General features: G+C 49.1%; 1 protein-coding gene across 2 annotated transcripts; it reads right to left on the reverse strand.

Moving 5' to 3' along the window:
• Window positions 1–977: 977 nt before the first annotated feature.
• LOC135805659 (T-related protein-like) lies at window positions 978–11,311 on the reverse strand. Of its 2 annotated transcripts, none has more exons than XM_065319732.1 (7): window positions 10,230–11,311; window positions 7,275–7,533; window positions 6,326–6,469; window positions 5,946–6,004; window positions 5,320–5,351; window positions 4,489–4,626; window positions 978–2,461 (listed from the first exon to the last, which is right to left on the reverse strand). In XM_065319732.1, the coding sequence occupies exons 1-7, from the start codon at window positions 10,523–10,525 to the stop codon at window positions 1,674–1,676; spliced, it is 1,716 nt and encodes a 571-aa protein (XP_065175804.1). In that variant the 5' UTR covers window positions 10,526–11,311; the 3' UTR covers window positions 978–1,673. The 2 variants fall into 2 exon arrangements, with proteins under 2 accessions (XP_065175804.1, XP_065175805.1); XM_065319733.1 differs by lacking the exon at window positions 10,230–11,311 and adding an exon at window positions 8,764–9,153.
• Between the last annotated feature and the right edge of the window lie 4,304 nt (window positions 11,312–15,615).

Raw genomic sequence — 15,615 nt, forward strand, 5'->3', positions numbered from 1 at the left:
AAAGAACGTGTTATTTCGTGCCCCCTAACGAATATAGCGAAAGTTAATTCCAAACGAGAATTTGTACTTATACAGTACAGTAGTATATAAAATTATAAATTGAAATTATCGTAATAGCGCTTGGCATTGTTTCCGGGTACTGTAAATATACAAATTTTCGGCAGCTATTTAATTTCGGCTAAATTCGGCACCGACCCAAAACGCCTAAATTAAAACGCCGATGAAATTTTTCACAGCATCTGGCAGTGTCGCGCGCACTACACCATGCCCTCTACCCCACGCCGAAAATAAATCGCCGCCGAAATGTCAAAAATCGTGAAGTGCCGAAATTTTGCAGCGCCGAAATTTTGTATATTTACAGTACATGCACTTCTGTAATTGTGCTGCCACCCCTGCTGACATGTCAGTAGCATGTCAATTTTGGGAGGCATGTCACCTGGTCACGACCTGCACTACAAGTGACATCCTGGAGCACAGAAACAGTCACGACCTGCCGTTATAATAATTATTGACATTCTCATATACCCACAACAGCACTAGCCATGCAAATATCGAATTTTGACGTCGACCTGCTTGGTTTAGACAGTAGAAGTCACGGTCCTCTTTTTTTGCCTTTACTGGGCATCATGAGTGTTTCCATAGCTCTCCCCTATAAGGTACTAAGCGAAATCATCATTGTGTCTCGGGGAAAATTCGGAAAACTCCGCCGGAGTCTCACGCCGAACAGTGACGTTTTGTTCCAGTCCCGTAGATCTACGTGCGTATGTTAACTTACTATCAAGTATGAACGGGGGTCCGGGCAAAGCCCCCGGATGCGTAGCATGCATGTAAGGAAGGTTTTGTGTATGCAAGAGCATGTTCTTTTCTTTTCTTTGGATACCAATGGGTCGCCGGGCAGTCATTACGGTATTCGGACTGTACATGTACATGTACCACTTTTTGCCCAAGGAACCACTCCGCCAGATATGCTCCTCCGATGATTGACCGTATCACACAAGAATACCTTCCGCCGCCCCTGGAAGAGTAAGTTAGTACATATGGCACGGAGCACTAAGTCTTATATAATAATTATAAGTATGAGGTTAAAGGCAATATCAGTACTGCATACAAGAGCATGTCTGGTGTTGAGGACGAGACATACACACATTAGCTCATAACTGACTTTCAAACTAAATGATGAAGATCGAGAATGCCGGGATGTACTTGCTCCAGGGTGCGGAGCTCCACAGCAGAGTCTAAGCATGATGTGGATCACTTGTTGCTACACTCTTCTAGGCTGGTGTTCTGTATGGCCAGGTGGCCAGGTTACACGGCATACCGGGAACAGCCATTGCGCGACTACTAAGCACAAGTGCACTAACATGAGCCATGCACAGCTAAGACTAACTGTTATGACAAGGGCCAGCCCTGGAGGTGTGCGATTGCGGTGCAACGTTATACTCAAATAGAACTATTGAATAGCAGGTGGTCATACGCAAGGAGATATCAAGGTGGTGTGCATGCAGTTTAAGTTGTGGCACTCAAGATATTTTACTTAGGATTATGAATGTGTCCGGGCCGAGACGATGCTGGGATCAGTATGTCAAGCAGGAAGGGAGAGCAGCAGCAGCAACAGCAGCAGCATGCTTTGTTGCATTGCAGTTGTAGCGCTACTGCTGTTAGTGCCGGTGTCATCAATGCTGGTGCTGGGCAGGAGATGCATATTGTGGAGGAAGGAGTGGGTGCATTTGACCAGACGGCACCAGTGGGAAATGCGTAGAGGCGGCAGCGGTGGTGCTGGGGACCTGCTGTGGGAAAGCATGCGGATACCCTGGTTGTTGAACTGGTAGGGGAATGTAGCGCAATGTACCTGGACCTTGAGGCGAGGTCGGGTTGCTCTGAGGCGAAAACGGCGGCAGGGCCTGTCCACCTGCAGCATCGGGTGAAGACGGCGACAAGTGCTGCTGCACAGGTGGGAAAGGAATTGTTTGAAGCTGTCCAGGAGGAGGAGAAGAGGACATAATGCTATACTGATATTGGTTAATGGCGGCTGTGAGCTGCTGCGGCGTTGGAGAAGTAGCATGCATGCTTGCCGCCTGTTGATGCTGCTGTTGATGCTGCTGGCATAGCTCGATGCCAGGTGACTGAGAGCCGCCGCGGATATTCATGTATAGCGGTGAAACTGGCTGAGGCGGGTGCTGCTGTTGTGCTTGCTGATCCATGAGCCCAGCTGTGGACGGAGAGGGCTGGTGTGGTGAGAGTGGCACATGCATGTTTTGAGGCTGGACCTGATCGCAGAGAGTGATTTGTCCATTTCGCTGTCGGATGTAGTACGTGCTGGGGAATGCCTGCGGTGCCGAATCGACTGGCAGTGAATGGCTGTTACGCTGCTGCTCATCAACCTCCATTGATTCATCACGCTTCAGCGTCTGCGGTGCTGACAATGACTCAGGAGGGAAATCAGCCTCGTAGGGAGGAGCCACTGCATGCATAAACAAGACAACACACGTTTAGACACACAGCGTGCGTACTGCTACAGGTTAGACTATGTGGGCCAGTGCATGCGAAAACGTGTCTTCGGGGGAAACCGATTTCTTTCCGAATTTTGAGAAAATCGCTCGGAAAGAAGAGTTATATTTTTTGTGGCTCGATCGCGGATCTTGTCTACATTCCTAATCGATCTCAAGACGACAAGAGAAGCGACAAGCGATCGACTTGCAGCAATCATCATGGACGTGGCGGCGCAGGAGGAGTTGGAAGTAGCACTTGAGGAAGGGCCTCTGAGTAGACACACTCGCGGCAGACGCCGAGCAGCACGTCGGTTGAGCTGTGCCGCTCGCGTGATTATCGTCGGCGCGTCAGAAGAGATCGGCAAGGTTTACTATCGACGAGGAAGACGACAATTTATTTGGCGAGTCGTGAGTCGGAGCAGTCGGCAACTAGCAGCTGTACTGCTCACAGTGACTCTGACGAAGCCCCAGCTAAGCATCCGGGAGTGAAAGACTCCTGCGGTGAGGTTGAAGGCGAGTCGAGAGCGGATGAATTAGGCGGAGATTCTGTGGACTCTGCAAGCGACGATGAGCAGGACACGCTTCAGAGCATTGTCGCTGTGGACTCACTGATTCTCGAAGGCTGTGGCTGCGTTCGAAACTACCATTTCAGCAGCTTCACGTCGAGCGCAATCCTCCATTACGACGATGAAATCCAAGGACCTCGGCATTTTTTTATATTGGTGTGCTGGCTGCGCTGCACGCATGACGATCCTGTCATGTCGACTGTCGACATGTCGTGCATCAGTCGACAGCTTCTGCAACGGAACGGACGCGCATCACATTTGGATAAACTGTGATGGGATACATCGTGTGTGGAACCGTGTTTATTCAGCTCTATGATTGTGGTTGGCAGAACATGACGGTGTGCAAGTGGACAAGGAGAACAATAGCTGTCATCCTGGTGCACATGGAAATCTGGCAATGTGCCTTGGAATAAATTTAGTGCAGAAGTGGGAGACAGAGCGCAGCAGTTTATTCTGAACTACAGCTTAGTGTTCAGTCGCCCTTTGCCTGCAGCACCAAGAGGGAGAGGTGGGGAATCTCCCATAAACTTACCTACATCTGTCGCCTACAAGTTTGTCCTTTCGGAACATGTCGAGCAGTCTGGTGAATCGCAAACCTTGGGTTACCGTATATTTTTGTATCTGTGGACTAAGAAGTGCAAGTCCATCGAGTTCATGACGCGACGGATGGATGTGTGCAACAAGTGTGAGCTGCTCCAGGACGATATTCGTCCGCCTCGTGCATAGGATGAAAAGAATTCTGCAACGGAGCCACTCCGTGACCATGTTGTCTTTGCACAAAAAGAACGCGAGTTCTTGTTAGTTTAACGTCGCAAGAACTTGCTGGACAACGTTGCCCGGTTTTGACTGGAGAACACGGCAGCCTTCATTGAATGTCTTGGCCACTTCTAAAGGCTGATACGCAAAACTGTTGCTTCTTTCAGCGACACTGTAGATAATGCATTATACGAGGCATATTCTATGTTGGACAATGCCATAGAAATCATGGTCTCTATGTACTTTCAAATGTGATATCCAACTTTATCTTCCACAGAGGTGTTCTCTAGACCCCTGTGATTGATTTTCAAGAAAGAAAAAAAATTCCAAAAATTTGCCCTTAGACACGGTATTGCATGCACTGGCCCATGTATCGCACAAGGGAATGATTGTATTGACCGAGAAATGGACCAGCTCTAGTTTTAGCTTGGCCTTGCAGCACCCTGTGCTTGGAGGTGGCATGTCCAGACAAAGAGTCCGAAACACTACCCGGTGCACAAACCATGCACCCACACATTCATACCAACACCCACACGTGCACGCACGCACACACACACACACACACACGCACGCACGCACGCACACACACACGCACGTAGTTACGTATTGACGCATGCACCCACACCTACTCTGCACGGCAGCAGGGGCAGAGAAGCTTCTACAGCATCCATGCTTACAGAAGATTTGAGGCGTGCATGTAGCTGCAACTGGGTTAGGAGACACACACTCGTCGACGTCCGACATCTCTCCATCGTCAGCAACCAGCTCATCTGTGAATGGTCGGTGCGGCTGGATCAGCTGCAACCCACTCGTGTCTGTAAGCGGTAAAAAGCAGAAGAACCGTTATGTTAAATAGGGACACAAGTGGAAAACGGTCTTCCAACAAACACAACTTAAATCATAGGTTTGTTTTAGAAAGCCACCGCTTTAGGAGCTGCAGCTGTGCCTTGATCCTTGGGGTTGGTGGCGTCCCTGAGGGTGGTGGCATCCCTGAGGGTGGTGGCGTTCCTGAGGGTGGTGGCGTTCCTGAGGGTGGTGGCGTCCCTGAGGGTGGTGGCGTTCCTGAGGGTGGTGGCGTCCCTGAGGGTGGTGGCGTTCCTGAGGGTGGTGGCGTTCCTGAGGGTGGTGGCATTCCTGAGGGTGGTGGCGTCCCTGAGGGTGGTGGCGTTCCTGCGGATGCGGAAAACTCGGCCTCCAGCCGAATCTGGTGCGTGACGCGAACCGCACGTGATTTATTTGTTTTGTTTTAGAGAAGCATGCCGGACTCTGCACACGCTGTGAGGGCTTGTTACTATGGTCTATGTGCTTCCAATATGCGTGATGCATTTCGACCTTTCAGAGCCGTAGTGCTTCCTCTTGCGCGAACAGCACCCGTTTGAAATGTACCATGCAGAAATTTTGATTGCTGGACCTTGCTAATCAATACTGGTACTAGTAATGAGATGATGTTGATTTGAAAATGCACTGATCAGGTCTGACAAGACATGGTGATGAGTATGGGTGCTCACCTCGAAACTGTTCTTCCACCACACGTGTTTTCCTGAAGGAGAGCATCCACAAAAGGAGCAACGTTGGTAACGTGTGAGCAAGTACAAAAGCCAAAGAGGACAGGGAGCAATTCTCTTGTAAAGGTCACTGCTTCCCTCTAAACTCGGATGGCGAGCCAATACTATAAGTAGAAAGTACCAATAAGTTACGAGTTATGACTAACAGTCCACCACGGTAGCAAGATCTTATACAGTCAGACAGTGCAACTTCGTGGCGCATCCCTTTCCCTCATTGGAACTTTCCGCACCTGAGCCTTTCTAGTTGGAAGGTTGTTGGTTTGCACTACGTAGATGTGTTGGAGCTAGGTGTCAGGCCGTCGAATGTCTCAATACCCTTGTCAGTTTTGTGTCTCGTTGTCACACTATCTGACTGTATAAGAACTCGTTACCTTGGTGGACTGTTAGTCAGAACTCGTAACTTATTGGTTCTTTCTCTTTGCTTCCCTCTAAAATTGAAGATCTTCTAGTGAAATGGCACATCAGAAGTTATGCGGCCACTCCCATTGTTGCTGTCATTATCATCACCAACACCAGCAACAGCAGCAACAACAGCAGCAGTAGCAACACAACCAGGATTTCAAGCTTACTTGTGAGCCTCAGTAAATGCCTTTGCATAGGGATTGTTCTTGATTTTCAGCTGTGTGACCTGCGTGATGACAAGCACAGTATAGAACAGTAGAGGAGCATTGCTTAGAGGCATCATCATGCATAGAATGTGCATTGGAGAAGGATAGCGATGCAGAAAGTGGTCTTCATTCCAACAGCGCAATGCCCCCCCCCCCCTCCTCACCATAATACTGGCAGCCAATGCTTACAACATGATATTGGGCTACGATTAATATTCTGAGCAAAGGCAGGGGATCGACACACAGGCTCTGAACAGACACGGTAGTCTGTATTAGTGACGAAGATCCTTGGCTTGGAGACTGATTTCGTAAGAGCCATACACGAGAGAGCCCATCCTCACCTCTTCGTTCTGATAGGCAGTAACGGCTATGAACTGTGTTTCTCGGAATGACTTCCAGATTGAAGGAAGTGGATGCACACACTGTCCCTGCTCCGGGACAACATGGACGCGTGCCTCGTACTTGTGCAGCGAGTTCAAGACAAGCTGGATATGTACACATACACATGGCGATACAAACACATGCGCACAGACACACACACAGACAGACACATACAATGAGCAATGCAACTATAATTCCTAGCCCTCTTTCAATTCTTGCTCGGCTGACACACTACAGAATCTTAGCTCTTGAGTACAATTGGCATTATGAATGCATTATGCCAAAATTTGCCAGAATATTACACGACTTTACAGTAACGTTGACTGGTACTGCACCTAGGGAACCATCTAAATGCGTATCAAACACGAACAATTATCCAGGGCAACTAGGCGTTCATACCAAGTAGAGTTTCATAATTCATAAATGAATTGCACAGCTGAGATTATCGGTGCCAGGTCATATCACGATTTATACTGACCAATTGGCAGATGGCAATGTCTGTGAAATGATTTACTGTTAGGTTGATAACAATAGTGTAGTATGACCAGTAAGGGCCGAGGCCAAATTTGAATTTTCAGCATTTAGTTCTCACTAAATAACGAGGACATTTCCACGGGCAAAGTTTCCAAGTGCTGCAAAGCGGGAGATTTCGCGGTGCATTTTGAGCTTGTCAAGTTCAGATGGCACGCATGTTAGTGACAATTAAATCAATTTAGCAAATGTGGTAATAGTGGTCTGTGATGCGATGTCATCGTATCACGTCAACTCCTGTTCAGTGTCACGAAAATTTCGCAAATCCTCCCCCATCGAAAAATTCTTGAAGTAAAACTTTTGTGCAAAACTTCCTGCGTTACTGCATACAAAATCTAGGAAATGTGCTGCACCCAGAGCATAGCAGTCACAACTCACGTGTCCTTCTCCGATGCGGTTAGTTAGCTTGACCTTGCTGAAGGAAATTGGACTCTTAACCCAGTGTGAGCCGTAATGGGGCGAGTCGGGATGTTTGTAAATGGTCGCATGCGGCTGATCAGCCTTCCCACCAGACACCCATTCTCCGCGCACATACTTCCAGCGATGGTTGTCTACCAAGATCATATCCATGAACACAGAGTACATTGCCTCCGGCCGAAGGCCCTTGACCGACACAGTCACGACCGGAAACATACGTCTACAGGAACACACACGGACACACACACGGACAGGCACACACACACACACACACACACACACACGGACAGACACACACATACATACGTTCAAGCAAAAGGCATACACACATCTGCCGCCATGCCTAACTAGCGTGCAGATGGAAAAATATGTGGGAGGTGTAACCACAACAACTGCAGCAAACATTCAATAAAAATATTCACTTGCACCATTACCGATGATCACAGTCATGTCCAAAGGAATTTTTCATAAGTTTGCCTAGCCATGGAATTTATTCGGCTGGGACTAACGGCTCAAGTAACGCAGTACTGCCAAACCGTCCGATTTTTGAAGGCTCTTCCGAAAGCCGGTCCGAAAAGGATACGCCCGAAAAGCAGCCAAGAATATCAGGGATCAGTACTTTCGTAAATGTATGCAGAAGTCCTGTATTTTCACTTTTGAGCGCAACTGAGCATTCTGTACATGTGCTTCTAAAAAGGCTAGGACTGGGCTAGGACTGGGCTAGCGGCACGGTGCCACCGTGCTCTACTTGTACATAACATGTACATGTACTAGCCACTCACGTTGCATACAGCACGCCTTATTTAGCGCCTATACGCGATCCGCTGACTCGCGCTGGATACTTTCCGTCCAAAAAAAGGTTCCGCCGACTCGCCCCATGAAATCATTAGCATACTAGTAACCTCTTTACTCCCGACTCAACACATCTCCAGCACAGACCTGACCTGCAACACATCTCCAGCACAGACCTGACCTGCAACACATCTCCAGCACAGACCGGACCTGCCAACGTGGTAGGGAGATCTATCCCTCCAGGTTGGGCTGCTGCGGTAGAGAGATTGCCTTCCCACAACACGTAGGGGTGAGGATGGGCATGCTAAGCACGTTGCCTATGCAACAGGGTGCTATGCCGGTCACACCAATAAGCGCACCACTGTACATGCATGGTCAGCATGCTTGCCACAACCCGTGTCCAGTAGGTCTGCAGGCAGTAGAACGGTTTTCTACTATTCTGGTCGGGATACATCAGGAGATATTTACAAAACATCAACAAAATTGGGCGATCTCCCGCCTGATAGGGAGATTTGGCGCCTCTGCTGTCATTCTTTATCACACGCTTTTCCTTAGGATTTTCGCGTCTAATGCACACTTTTGAAGACGCGGATTTGACGCAGGTCCGGGCCAGGGGCCTGCTACGAATGCAGCACTTAAGACAAGAGAGTATTCTCACCAACGGAGGAGTGTCGGTGAATCGTCCTGATGCATGTATTTCTTGAACCCGTTAGCGCCCAAGCAGCCATTGTTCTTATCTCCCCGAAGCGTCAACATCAGTAATGCCCTCGGACGTAAACAATTCTATGTCAAAATAGACAACTCGCAACGAAATCACCCTGGTCACTGCCCAGCCACTTCAAACCTGCAACATCCACGCACAACATCGCTACTTGGCAGCGTCGACAGGTCAGTGCAGATAATGGTCAAACGGTTTCTTCGCCTCTGGGCCATGCGCCAAGCTGTGACACACACAGGTCCCAGACACCAAATCTGACAGAGTACTTGAGCATAAGGCAACTCGTTGCACTATCAGGATGTGTGGATCAGCAGAATCGAACTACAGAACCGGAATATCACACATTGTCCAATTGGCCACAAATATTGACCAGAACGGGAGCACGAAAACTACACGTAGCTCTACAATGACCACGACGAGCCATGCAAGCCTGCGACCACGACGAGCGATGCAAGCCGACCACGACGAGCGATGCAAGCCTGCGACCACGACGAGCGATGCAAGCCTGCGACCACGACGGTCGTGGTCGCAGCGGAGGTTGTCTGAGTCACCCTTCAGATCTTGCTTGACTCCAAGGTGCCACAATGACAACACGTGCATGGGAGTGCAGTCAACAGTTATCAGTCAATGCCTTATCTCTAACGATCACATTTGCACCAAGCTGCAACATCGTCCCATGAAAGGACATATCTCGTGCGTCTGATGAAAGGATAATATTATTATGCTGATTTCGTGCGAGGCAGGCAACACGTTCAATAATGCATCCGTCCTTGCCACAAAGAACAAAAGAAACACAAAGATGGGCGGTGAGAACTGAGAAGGCGACGGGGGGATCTTTCTCCCTCGTCAGAATTCTAACCTTGTAAGGCTTGATCCTCTACTGTGCAGTGGCTTCAGAGTTCAGACCAAGATACTCTTTCCCTCGTGGCAATTATTTACTGCGCAAGGCAAACCGAGCACCGTAGCTGCTGCAAACAATCGCAATTATCTCACCGGACAGGTCTGGAACATATCCGATAAAGCCTCCATCGCCATCGGGGCGAAAGTGACTGCCAGGGTCCTCCACACTTCCATACCACAATCGAATCCATCATTTGCGTCAATCAAACTGATTCGATTAGTAAACCGGTCATCATCAGTGATCAATGTGGTGGTGTGGTGTATTGGAAATCATTTTTTCCAGTTCAACAAAACAGTTTCCTCGGTGCAGTGTTCTTCTTTTCTGACTTCGCCTACACGCGCACAGCTGACTGAGCTTTCAAGATATCGCACATGACGTGTGTACTTGTAGCAACATGAAAACAACTAACGCATACAGGTAATTATTATTCTCGTGCTCCTTGGAGTACTCCACACAGAGCAAGCCATCAAAGCAGACTTGCATAAGACCAGTGGATTAGACCTACCTTCCTTGACGAGTGACCACCATCTCCGTCGGGCAAGTTCTGAATTCCTCCCACAGCGGCACGTTTTCCAGTTGGATGGTGACTAGTTGTCCGCCTTGCATGGCCGGTGCTGCCTGGTGGGTCGAGTCCCGTAGGTAGCTGCTGCCCTGGCGCACACCATCGCTTGATGTTGCTCCCGCTGCTGCTGGAGGCGATGCTGGGGTAGCAGTACCACGAAGATCGCCTGTGCCACCGGCAGCCACCGCTTCAGTTTCCAGCTTCAGCTCCGAGAAGGAGCCGATGCCATTTTCTGCCATCTTCTCACTTCGCGCGTCTGTGATTCGATCTCGATCAGCTCAAGTGCCGTCTCTCTTATCGACTGGTTCGCAACTCGTCAATCCTTTTAATTTACAGACTGCGACGAAGCTCCCACTGCTGAAACTGCTTCCCCGCAGCTCGCTGGTGGAGTTGGCGGGATTGGTATTCGGATGCTTGCTGTCCGTTTCGGTTCTTGCACGGGCCAAAAAGAGGGTGATCGTGCGTCTTTGACTCTTTGAGGTCAGTTACTTGATGCGTTCCTCGCAGTTAGGCTATGGTCAATGGAGTATGGTGCCACTTGTACTTATTCAGTGAACAGTCTGATTGAAGTAACACTAGGTGTCGCTGCCACGTTTCGCCTGTGCTAGGTTGGGAGCGCGCCACTTCTCAGGCTGGGAAAGATGCACTGCACTGGATACAAACATGAAACACCCACGCGTAGACCTACAGGGTTCAGGTATATTTAGTAACCCGTGGATCAACAACGCGCCTCACTGATAAGTGATAGATCCGGACAAGACTGAAATGAGCGGGGAATAAAACCTACACCGACTCGAAGACACAATACTAATACCAGAATACGGTCCACAAAATGAGAAAGAAAGGTGATCCAATCCTACCTAAGCGAGTAAGCCAAGGTAATGTTACTGGATAAAAATAGGAGCCTAGACTAGAGGCCGGGTAACATTGGTGTCCAGGGCGACCACAAAATAGCTCTTTCCGGAAAGAATCTTTTTTCCACTCGGTCGTCTTTGCACTAGACCTACACTGTGATACTTAGAACAGTGAGTGGGGATTTTGTCATCCAAACGGTTTTGCTGCATCGCCGGTACAGTCATACATGACCGTTAGCAGCCACGGGTAATCTCTGCCTGTGTATGTGTGTGGTGATGGTGATGACGATGATTAGTGGGACTGTGCTAGCATGCATACCCGTCAGTCTTGTGCCAATCGAGCTCGGGCTATCAGCGACAGTGGCAGTGGCAGCGGGACGACAACTACCCGTTTAGCAATGATCCGATGACGGTTACAACGCCTCGGACACAATGGAAATCTCGCGGCATGTGATGGCGGCAGCGATCATCAAGCAGCTACGACGCTCACGCCTAGTTGTTGCAGGGCTGCCCCAATCCAGGCCCGCAACGGCCCGTCAATGGCGTGCGACATCCGACATCGGAGCGACACTGATTGTGTGTTCGAATTCTGAGAAGGTATTCGGGTTTCACAATCCTCTGCCAAGTCACACTGTCTGCAGTCGGTGGCAACACGAGCTCAGTGTGGAGTACTGTCGCGGGTGGAGCTTGTCAAGTCTCTGTGAACGTTGAACGTTGAAGAGTGTCAGCTGTGTCAGTCATCACACGAGTATGACTATTCCATCAGTTCATGACTTCAATCCTCACCTATCACATCGAAATGTCGGCTAAGAGTGCAAGGACTAGGACTAGTAGGAGGGAGGATGGGCAAGCAGCCGTTGTACAGGGGCAATCGACGCAGCATGCAGCAGTGCTGGTGGTCTGGTCCGGCTGTTGCGAGTAGTCCAGGCTGAGCATACGCTCGAAGTGTCCCCTGTGCCTGCTGTAGGAACTAAGACGTAAAATTGCAGACGCGGTCTACCCCGTGAAGTCAAGCTCCTCCCTAACTCGGTGATGTCCTAGAGACCCAGCGATAACAGATGGCCGTGAAAAATGTCTTGCAAGTTGTGCCGTGGCCCTAAGTTCTAGCGGGGACATGAGCACCAGGGCTTGCTGAAGGTTGGTGAATGACGTGTGGTGTGTGTTTGACAGCTGTGACATTCTTGTTTACAAGATGCACTGATGAAGGAATTTCCACTTCAGCACTACACTACACAGGCTCTGACAGTCAGTCCACTGGCCAGTTGTATTGGATCAGCATGATCACTGGGCATTGCTGGGTCTGCCCCAGCCTGTACAGCTGTAGTACAATAAGTAAGTGTAGTCTGTAGTCAGTGTAGAGTGAAGACTACAGTATACCAGAGGCATCACAGAAGATCATGTGACCCAGGATGCTGGCTGTACGTATTGTAGTACTGGTACACAGTATTTACGAACACCTAAAAGCTCTTCTCTACACAGCCACCCATCGGCTTGGAGACAGTGGATCCCGTCAAAGTGACTGTCCTACTCGGCTAGTGAGCGTTTCTTTGTTCCTCAACAGCACGTGTTCTTGCGACATTCTTGCTAGTGGACGAGGAACAAGTATGCCTTGCACATCAACATACCATGGTGTGTGTGTGTGTGTGTGTGTGTGTGTGTGTGTGTGTGTGTGTGTGTGTGTGTGTGTGTCAGCACTGCTGATACCATGTCAAATCGTCCTGTACTGGGTGTATGACATGTCATTGCAGTGTCCATGGCGTCAACTTGGCTACGGGTCATGCTGTTCGTAATGCCCATGCTCTGTCAGGTACATCACTAGCAGTGGCTGGCTCCAGCACTACATATACGATGTCATGTACACATCGCTAACGGTGGAGAGGTCATGTGCCGGCGGAGTGTCATGCAATGGAGACACAGTTTGCCGTGTGAACCCTGCCATATAGGGGCCCAGGAACTACTTGCTAGCCGGAGGACAGACTGCATGCTCTGCCTACTGTGCTCAGCATATTTGGTAGTAGAGCGAGGTGCGGACAGACTGGTTGCTTGTCTGAGGCCCTTGGCTGATCACATGCACGGGCTAAAACTGGCGGCTGTCCGTGAAAACGTGGTCTGGGGTGCAAGAAGTAGGCAAATATTGTCAGGACAGGAGCTGCCTATCGCCCACCCTGCGTCACTGTGACTCTCCGCACACTGCCATTGCCACGTCGTCCGCCACATGTGAGTAAGTCTGAGCCGCACGTGCACATACAGACAGGCATGTGAGTCCATAGTCATACAGTAGACCAGTACTAGTACTGTCCATGCAAACCATGTGTCCTTGTCTTTCTCATTTTTACATCGTTACTATTGGCTCAGTACCCGAGTTCAATTCTATACTAATATCATAGTGAGATCACCTGGCTCTCTATTGAATGGCACTTGACTACTTGTCGGATGTCCTTGATGCAGTACAAGCCACGGAAGTGACATGCATAATATCACCCACCCTGCATGGTCATCAAACATTCATGCTATGATCCATCATCTCTATTATGCATGGCATATTGATCATGTGCAGTGTTGTTCAATGAAATCCAATGGCATGAGTCAAGTATTCGCCTAGCGCTGTGCAGCCCTAGTACCTGCGGACACTAGGATGTGAAGTGGTGTAGGTCACTAACATGATCAGTCACATGATCAGTGGCACAGGGTCGGATTTCATTGACCAGCACTGTACTTAGTGACTGTAGTACTTAGTGACTGTAGTACTCAGTGACTGTAGTACTCAGTGACTGTAGTACTTAGTGCTCAGTGCTCAATGTACTGAATCATGTAAGGGGTCGTCGCAAAAGTTTTCTGTCGTCCCTGAAACGAACATCGTTCATTTCGTACTCAGACCCCCTCCCCTCCCTCTGAAACGAACACAGTTTGCTACGCTGGACGACGAAAATCGCATGCATGTACATGTCATATGTACAGTGTCGGTCGACTTGCGATTTTGGCTCGCACCCCCTCCCCCCCAAATGAATCATGTTCGTTTCAGGGACGACAAAAAACTTTTGCGACGACCCCTAAGGACATTATGTAGATATCTCTAACCATGTTACATATGGTCATGCAAACGTCTGCGTACCTGAGGGTGTGTGTGTGTGTGTGTGTGCGCGCACACTCGTGTATGTGCGCATGTGTGTGCAAAAGAGTGAAGTAGGGGGGGGGGGGGCATGAAACGTTTCTTCCCGCTCGGATCTTCGGGCTGTAACAGTTACTGTGTTTTATCCTGCTGCACATCTTCAGCACAAGATGATTAGATCTCATGGAAACCAGAGCTCATCTGTTTACAATGACTCATGTTTGTGCTACTAAGCATTTAAAACGTGAAGAAAACAGAGTGCTGGACATGCTGCAAGGGCATTGACCTATTGTTGTAACACTTTCAGTTTCTTCCTTGTAGTACTTCAGTAGTAGTACTAGCAGAACCGTTGCATGTGTGCTGGGTCAGACCACACAGTGAAGTTAGTTTGTCCAACTACCAGATCTGTGCATCTCCGCAGGTAACATTGGATTCTGAAACTGATTGGGAGCTCCAGCACCATCAAGGTGTCTGTCACAACTTTCCGGGTGGTCATTGGTCTCTGAATGTCGTGTATTTCCTATGTCCGTTGACTTGTCGCCACTGGCTAAATTCAGACAGCTTGCAACATAGCATTCACTTATGTGCGAGCAATTTCCATTGAGTGGATTGGGATGGGGGTGATATGTTGCCTTCCCCTCTGTACATGTCCAAAAGCAATACCCCTCCCTCTCACGCTCCAGGCCACGTCCAGAGTACATGTAAATTGTATGGGAATACTCCACGATTATGTAGGTGCATCCTACACTACAGCGTGATACACCTGTAGCGTAGCAGCTACTCCATACTGCCAGCATCGGGGTTTCACAACCATGTGGCGAACGATACGATAGCGTTACTATACACGAAGGACGTTCCTAGATTGATCTTCGCTCCTGTGGGATGGAGAGGAGAGATGGAGAGGAATATGAAGTATGAACACCTGCATGGGGCGGTCCAGTGCAAGAGATCTGATCAAAAGGGACCGCACTGACTTGCGACATGCGAGCGCTGCGTAGGTCTCACAGAACACGACCCAACACTGAGCCACACAGCATGCCATTCACACGTCCTTACACTTGTGTAGCTATATTGTAGCAGGGACAAGGTTTTGAGAATTGCGGCCTCGCAAGCTATAGCCTGTAGTAGCCTGTTGGCATTGCTAATCATGAGCATAAATAGTTTTGGATACTAGCAAGAGTTCATGAAGTATGTTGATACAAGTGCAGGCTGTATAACATGCGTATAACATTACGACTGATGCAAACAACATAGAAAATGGACAATACTGTTACGTTATGTTGTGAGGATTATTACAGGTGGGTTCAACATTGCATGATTGGGAGATATTACTACAGTATTAGACAGTTTGTCGAGTCCAGCAGCT

This window comes from Sycon ciliatum, chromosome 1 (assembly GCF_964019385.1).
Source record: "Sycon ciliatum chromosome 1, ocSycCili1.1, whole genome shotgun sequence".
Lineage (NCBI taxonomy): Eukaryota > Metazoa > Porifera > Calcarea > Leucosolenida > Sycettidae > Sycon > Sycon ciliatum.